At 46.6% G+C, this 8,051-nt stretch overlaps 1 protein-coding gene across 1 annotated transcript in view; it reads left to right on the plus strand.

Moving 5' to 3' along the window:
• The window catches only part of CASP6 (caspase 6), a 139,715-nt gene extending 132,257 nt beyond the window's left edge, over positions 1–7,458 (plus strand). The window contains exon 8 of the mRNA XM_069241111.1: positions 6,429–7,458. Coding sequence (XP_069097212.1) covers positions 6,429–6,661 — 233 coding nt within the window. The 3' untranslated portion in view covers positions 6,662–7,458. The remainder of the gene's footprint in view (positions 1–6,428) is intronic.
• The last annotated feature ends 593 nt before the right edge of the window (positions 7,459–8,051 follow it).

An 8,051-nucleotide genomic window follows, 5' to 3' on the forward strand; every position in this document is an offset into this window, starting at 1 on the left:
GGTACACACACAGGCTCAGACTGGCTCACAGCTGTCTTAACCCCCTCATTACTGGAATGAGAAAAGCCAGATTCTTCTAAAACAGCAGTTTTATAGCTTTGAGCATTATCTTGCATTAATGTGTTCTGGGTAATTTGCTCACGTAAATTCTTATTTTCATGTTCTAACTGCCTACATCTCACCTGCATTTTTCTGTAAGCAGATAAAAGTATCCAAACCCTTCTGTCAAGAACAAAAGGAACATCATTGCTTTCAAAAGGCCCATTTTCTAAATATGCTTTATCAGAGCAAGAAAACATGTTTCTCACAGCACCATCAGGCAGTTTAACTACACATGCATTTTCAAACATGGTCTGCCGTGCTTCTGTAATTCTCTAAACAACAAAAAACAATTACACTTTTATATTGTGCACGTAGAAATCTCCAATTTGACCCTCAATCCTGCCGACTACGCCATAATGTTCTGCTTTCCTACATATCTCCTATCGGAGCTTACAGAACCTCTCTGGAATGCACTTCTGAGTTCAAAGAAGACCTTTATTGTTGTTACTTCTTCCCCACCCACAAGTTCTTGAGAGACGAAATTGGTAGATTTCAAGCACACGCAGTCGCAGCAATGAAAGCAAAATATATCACAGTACTTTTCAGTTGCAATGTACACAGCAAATATATATGATTATAGTATCAAAGCAAAGCATAAAAGTCCAATTCATCACCGTATGGGCAAGGCGGCAGGGCCTATATATTTAGCTTCATCTTTCTGGGGTCTGCATGTTGATGACTCCAGTCAACTGCGAGAAAGAGATTATCTACCCAAACGGGAGACTGGCAACTGACGTCTAGCTCCAGCCTGAAGTCAAGCAGATTCGAATCCAACTCACTGTAGCCCAGAGTCATCCTTAAAAGCAAACTCAGTGTGAGATTTGAACGGCCTTGGAGAATGGCCAGTTCTCTTGAGCCATTCCGGTCTCAGACTGGATTGCGAGGTAAACACAAAATCTACGTGCTCTTATCAGCTAAGGTCTGGTGTGAAGAAAACAGCTTGGTTAATCTTGTGGAAAAACATAGCTTGGATTCTCAACTGCAATGTCTAACTCCACTTTAAGGCCAATAGGCAGCTAACCTAAATACAGAATGTAATGTCATGTCAAAGCCAATAGGCAGCTAAACTGCTAATGTCATGTCAAAGCCAATAGGCAGGTAACCTAAATATCAAATGTAATGTCTAATATCATGTCAAAGCCAATAGGCAGCTGAGCTGAATACAAAATGTAATGTCTAATGCCATGTCAAAGCCAATAGGCAGCTGAGCTGAATACAAAATGTAATGTCTAATATAATTTCAAAGCCAATAGGCAGCTAAACTGAATGCAGAATGTAATGTCTAATGCCATATCAAAGCCAATATGCAGCTGAGCTGAATACAAAATGTAATGTCTAATGCCATGTCAAAGCCAATAGGCAACTGAGCTCAATACAAAATGTAATGGCTAATGCCATGTCAAAGCCAATAGGCGGCTAAACTGAATACAAAATGTAATGGCTAATGCCATGTCAAAGCCAATAAGCGGCTAAACTGAATAAAACATATAGGCGGTCATTCTGACCTTGGCGGACGGCAGAGGCCGTCCGCCAAGGTACCGCCGTCGGAACACCGCACCGCGGTCGAAAGACCGCAGCGGTGATTCTGACATTTGCCCTGGGCTGGCTGGCGGGCGGCCGCCAAAAGGCCGCCCGCCAGCCCAGGGCAAATCAACCTTCCCACTAGGATGCCGGCTCAGAATTGAGCCGGCGGAGTGGGAAGGTGCGACGGGTGCAGTTGCACCCGTCGCGTATTTCAGTGTCTGCTGGGCAGACACTGAAATACTTTTTGGGGCCCTCTTATGGGGGCCCCTGCCGTGCCCATGCCATTGGCATGGGCACGGCAGGGGCCCCGCGGCACCCCCTACCGCCATCCTGTTCATGGCGGGAGAGCCGCCATGAACAGGATGGCGGTAGGGGGTGTCTGAATCCCCATGGCGGCGGAGCGCGCTCCGCCGCCATGGAGGATTCAGACGGGCAGCGGAAAGTCGGCGGTAGCCCGCCGGCTTTCCGCTTCTGGCCGCGGCTGTACCGCCGCGGTCAGAATGCCCGGCGGAGCACCGCCAGCCTGTTGGCGGTGCTACCGCCGACCTCCGCCCTGGCGGTAATTACCGCCAGGGTGAGAATGAGGCCCATAATGTGCTACTGGTGAACATTGAGCAACTAATATGCGCAGTGGTGAAACACAAAGTCATTGGTCAAACACAATTAATAGCATCACAAGGATCTACGGTATTGCAAAGAAAAGTTTGCTTGTTCAGGACCTCTGTCGACGATTGCCACACCATCCTGGTCGCTGAGTAGTGAATTCCCCCTGAAGGTACATGCCACTATGGGGGGTGGTCACACCACCCACGATGACGGGGAGGCCTCAGTAGGTCCCCCACTGCATGGGATTACAGAAAGGCCGTTATGGCCACTGCGGGCACCCTTGCTCACACCACCCACGATGACGGGGAGGCCTCAGTAGGTCCCCCACCGCATGGGATTACAGAAATGCCGCTATGGCCATTGCGGGCACCCTCACTAGAGGGAATGCAGTATCTTGGGACGAGCCTCCTGGCTTTAGGGCCTCGCCAGATAGGGGAGCTCAACACCCATCCTACTGGGGAGCTCCTCTGATGCACACACCCACCTCAACAGGGTGCCCATACCCGACAGGGTGCCCGAGATCCCAGAGTCTGGCTTCACCACCTCAGGGTTACTGAGGTTGCAACAATGAGAGCACTACAGCTGATCAGAGTGCAGCACCACTAAGGGCTCCTATGGCAGGAGTGGGTGACTGCCTGTGCACCGGGGACACTAGGAAGGGCGCACTTTGTTTGTGCCACATTGGGCTCTGCTGGCAGTCCCCGCTGTACTCATCTTTCTTATCTATTAAAATGTCCTTGATCTAGGGGGCACTTCAAAGGAACTTTAGGAAGTGCAGAACTACCCCTCTCAACCCCAACCCTGACTCCAGACATCAGTAGGGGTAAACAAGTGCTTTGTGTGAGAGCAGGACACAGCCTATACAGATATAAGTGTGCCTTGCCTCCCAATCTCCGAACCCAGGAAGACCATTCAGTATGCAGAACTAAATCTGTTTCACCTCCACCCTCTCGGTGTGATGGCTATCTGGAAAGTATGCACAAAGCCCAACTGTCACTACCCAGATGTGGATTGGAGTCAGACTGCATAGCACAAGAGTCATAAGCACAGTGAAATGCCCACTTTCTAAAAGTGGCATTTCCACAATAGTAAAGTGCCCAGAGTGCTAAAGCCAACAAAAGATGGTCAGAAAAACGGGAGGATGAAGGCAAAAGGTTTGGGGATGACCCTTCTAAAATTGGTTAGAGGTCTTCAAATACCACACATACATAAAACCAGGACAGGCAATGAGCATATTTCAGGTGAGTCGTCATTGCATTGTGGTGGATCACGAGAGCCGGCTTGTGGTAGGATGCCTCAGGAGTAAGACAGCTTCACAGAAGAGAATGTAAGTGTGCACCTCCTTCTAGCAGGAGTAGAAAAGCCAACATCAGTAAAGCATTTTGGAGCTACAAGGTCTTGATAGTAAAGAAAGAGTGAAGTAATTGATTGGAATGAATTAGAGTCTCAAAGGAAATAGGCAGACTTTTCCATCAAACTCCATGGTGGTTATTTTTTGAGGGTTGCATAGGTGTTTGTGTAGCACTGTGCAATTTCGCATCGAATGCTTGAACTTTTATAAGCAAGTGCACCTCTCCCTAGCCCCCCAACTTACCTGCAACCAGTCCTCTGACTGGTCAAGGCCCTTCCGGACCTGGCTATAGCGCCTCGAGGCACCCGCCTTGTTTCATCTGTCTTTCTCTTGCTCACACCCTCTTGCTTTCTTTCTCTCAATGTAACCTTTGTCACTCTTTCTTTTGCTGCCTTTCACTTGCCACCACTGTTCTTCACCTCTCTTTCACTCTATGCATCTCTTTGGTCTGCTTTTGCTCCTTGTACAACTGTTTCTGTCCTAGCTCATTCTCCTGCTGTGCTCCTTCCTGTGCTCCTTTCCTGCCCTGTCCACTCTTCCTCACCTGCTCCTTGTGCCTCCACTCTGTTCCTCCTCTTCTGCCCGCTTGCCAGCTGTGTTCATCTCTTGCCCCCCCTCACCTCCCCCCCTTCCTCCCCCCCCCCAACTGCACTCCTCCCCAATCTCTGGACCTTCTTAATGGTGGCAAGCCTGTCTGTGCCTGTCAGTGACTGGACCGTACCCAGTGCCTGAAACCCTAGGCATCCCCTGACCCACCATTATACTGCCGCACTCCTACATGCCCTCCACCATGGCCGCAACTTAACACTGCTGCTGCATCTCACAACACAGAGGGAGCCTTCACCTGCACCCCTGCTGCTTCACCTGTACCACCCCAACCACAGCTCCAGCAACTACTAAGAACAGATCAGCAACACCCAGCACATTACCCACTTGAGCACTCTCCAACAAACACTCACCCGCTCCTCACACATCAATATCATGCATGCTCCTTAACACCCGCTCGCTCAGCAAATACAGCTTGGAGATCTGGGACCTGCTGGATGCCGCTGCAGCTCTGGATGTAACATTCCTCATGAAAACATGACTGACCGTGGCATCAGCGCCAGGAAAAGCTGCATCCACCCCCACCGGATACAAGATCATCAAGCAAGACCACCAACCCAGACCTGGAGGAGTCGCCATCATCATTAAAGAACCCGTCAGCTCCATCACCTCTGCAGATCACAGAGCCTACCGCTTGACACATCTTGGACCATGTCTTCACAACCTTCAACATCACTGTCAACACAACCACACCACTCACCTGGGCTGACCACGCCATAGTCACTTTTGCAGTCAGCATCCATCATCTCAGAAGAACCTGCACCTCACCAACAACCAGCTCCTCAACACCATACAGTCAGGTCTCAGATCAATACTTGTCAAAGGGGAAACGGCAGCCCTTATCCTTCTATACTTCTCTGCAGCCTTCAACACCGTCTCCCATACCATTCTGACCATAGGCATTCAAGAACACATTCTCCAGTGGATCTGCATGTTTCTTACTGGAAGAACACAAAACATCAGCATACTACCATACTCCCCAAAACCACGTCAACTGATTTTTGGAGTCCTGTAGGGCTCTGCTAAGCCTCACTCTCTTCAGCATATACATGACCCCTCTGGTAGACATTAACTGTGCTCACAACATCAACATTCTCACTACTGGTTGGAACACAACTGATACTGCCCCTCTTGGACATAACACCCAGCATCAGGAACAAGTTCACTGCATGCATGAACTAAGTAGCCATCTAGATGAAGTCCAATTGCACATGGACCCGAACGAAGTGGTGATTTTCAGGAAGGATGCCTCACTTAGGGACTCTACTTAGTGGTCGATGGACTTCGAAGATGTTCCCATGCCCAGCACGCAAAATACAAACCTCAGAATAATTATTGATAGGAAACTGGACATGTCTGGGCAAGTTAATACAGTTACGCCGTCCTGTTTTCACCCCCTGAAGATGCTCAGGAAGATCTTCAATTGGCTACCGAACAACTCCAGGAAAACGGTCACCCAAGTCCTCATCACCAGCAGATTGGACTACAGGAGCCCCTGTACACAGGAATAACCAACCTACCAACTAAAAAAAAAGACTCCAGACCATCCAGATCGCAGCAGGCAGACTAGCCCTCAGACTCGTACGCCAGGCCCACATCACATCTCAAGTAAGGGAACTCCTCTGGCTCCTGATACACAACCATGTACATTTCAAACTTCTCACTCACACATAGAAAGAACTTCACTGTGCAGGTCCTGCCTACTTAAACAGCTGAGTAAAAATACACCACTCCTCCCTGCACCTCTATTCTGCCGAACTCTCGCTAGCACACACCCTACTGTACACAAAAGCAGATCAGGAGGTCGTGCCTTTTCACATAGAGCCCAGAACGACCTCCCTCAAAACATCCGAGCTTCCTCCTCCTCCCTTACTGGATTTCTAAAGAAGCTGAGAACTGGCTCTGTGAGTAAGCCCTACCACGGCTAGCCTCAAACTTATGCTATAGTGCCTAGATACTGTCACGAAGATTGCATACTATAACAATGCAGATAACATACTAGTCAGTAAATTGAATGAGTGTTTTGTGTATTCCTGTGCAGTGCGCACCCATGCAAAACATTAAGAAATAAACACCCATGTATTTATTTGCTTACAAACATCAATATACCCTGTAGAAGGATCCCTACAATATAATCTGGGAATACTGCTCATTATTTGCTTTGTAACAGGTATTGGTGATGTATTATATCACTCCCTCGCACCTCTTTATAACCTTCTTATTCTGTGCTTTCCTCCAGGTTACTATTCCCACCGGGAAACAGTGAACGGTTCCTGGTATATTCAAGATCTGTGCAGCACACTGAAAAAATATGGCACCTCCCTGGAAATCCTTGAACTACTGACCCTGGTGAACCGGAAGGTGTCTGTCCGTCGAGTGGACATGTGCAGAGATATCAATGCAATCGGAAAGAAGCAGGTGCCCTGCTTTGCGTCCATGCTCACTAAAAAGTTGTACCTGCGTCCAAAATAAAAGTTAGGTTGGGTGGCACCTTATTGATACTTGTTGTCCTGCGTGAATTATGGATAAAGGGAAGAAATATTTTGTCTGTTTATAGTAATAGTGTTTTTCCATTAAGTCCAGTCAGATTGATTCCTTAGCTATACTGACCGAAAGGTATAATAATGTTATTTGGGGCTTCTTGGTGCTAAGAACTGTAAAGAACCTACGGGGAATTGGGTGGGTATTTTTGCTAACCAGACTTATGTGACGTATTTGCCCTTTCACCAGGGCTGAAATCTGATAATTCCATTATATTTTACATTTTATACTTGAGGCCTTCCTATGAGCAGCTTGCAGACATGTTTAGTACTACTTTGTAAAGCACATTTTCATGAAATGAGACCTGCGCTTGTTGAGGTACATCTTTTTTGACTATGTTGTTGCTTTTGAAATTTGTGATCTCTCAGGGAGCTTTAAACCAGAGTCTGAATGAAGCCTATCTGCTTCATACCATGCACATGCCTAAGTGTGGATCACATGTAGAAACTGAACATTTATAGACTGAGTTTATATACTAATGGCAATGCACCGTACATCCACCTTCAATGTCTGTGGTGACCATCTGGAGGCTGGTCATTTTTCTATTCTACCATTTCAGGGAGATATTTGTAAACTGTTGTGTTATGGTGAAGTAATTAGTTTTGTGTCCTATAACTGACTCAATGTTGGCGATAAACTTAGGAGAAAGGGGAAAAATATGACATGTCGATTTTTTTCTAGTCAATAAATATGTTTTTGTAAAATCAAATAAAGTATTTTTAACTGTCTTGCTAAATGTCCTTGTATTTTTAGATGTGGCGCAATCTAAGACCCTTTGATTTTACTAAAATTCAGGGCTGTCAGCCAACTGTCTTTATCTGTTGGTTTGTTATTGTCATTTACATTTTTCTTCTGCTCACTACAGTATGGCGCAGTGGTTCAGCCCACGTCCACTGCACTGTGAGTGGACAGCATTCTGCCCTTTATCAAGGAGCACATCGACACATAAATTAGTTCCCTCCAGTGCTAGAAACTACTGACAATGGGTGTTTTTTGAGACAAAATAAATACTTTTGGTTTTAGCTATTCGTATTCATAGTAGCTTACCCAACAATAAGGTTTTGTAAAAAAACAAGTTAAAACAAACAAGCCTTAAAGCCAAAAGGTTGGCAAAAAACACCAGATCTGTTGACTTTGCCAGTGCTTGTGTTGCACGTATCAAGTGATTATAGATATTATGAAAAGTAAAGCAATGGGGAAAAACCTTCAAGGGTGAAATCTACAACTAAAGTGACCACTTCAGTTAGGTCATACACGCAATACAGCCCTAGTACGAATGTTGCAGGAATGTTCTCTTGAAATGTTTCTTTTCACTTTTCTC

The sequence above is a fragment of the Pleurodeles waltl genome, chromosome 1_2, assembly GCF_031143425.1.
Source record: "Pleurodeles waltl isolate 20211129_DDA chromosome 1_2, aPleWal1.hap1.20221129, whole genome shotgun sequence".
NCBI lineage: Eukaryota > Metazoa > Chordata > Amphibia > Caudata > Salamandridae > Pleurodeles > Pleurodeles waltl.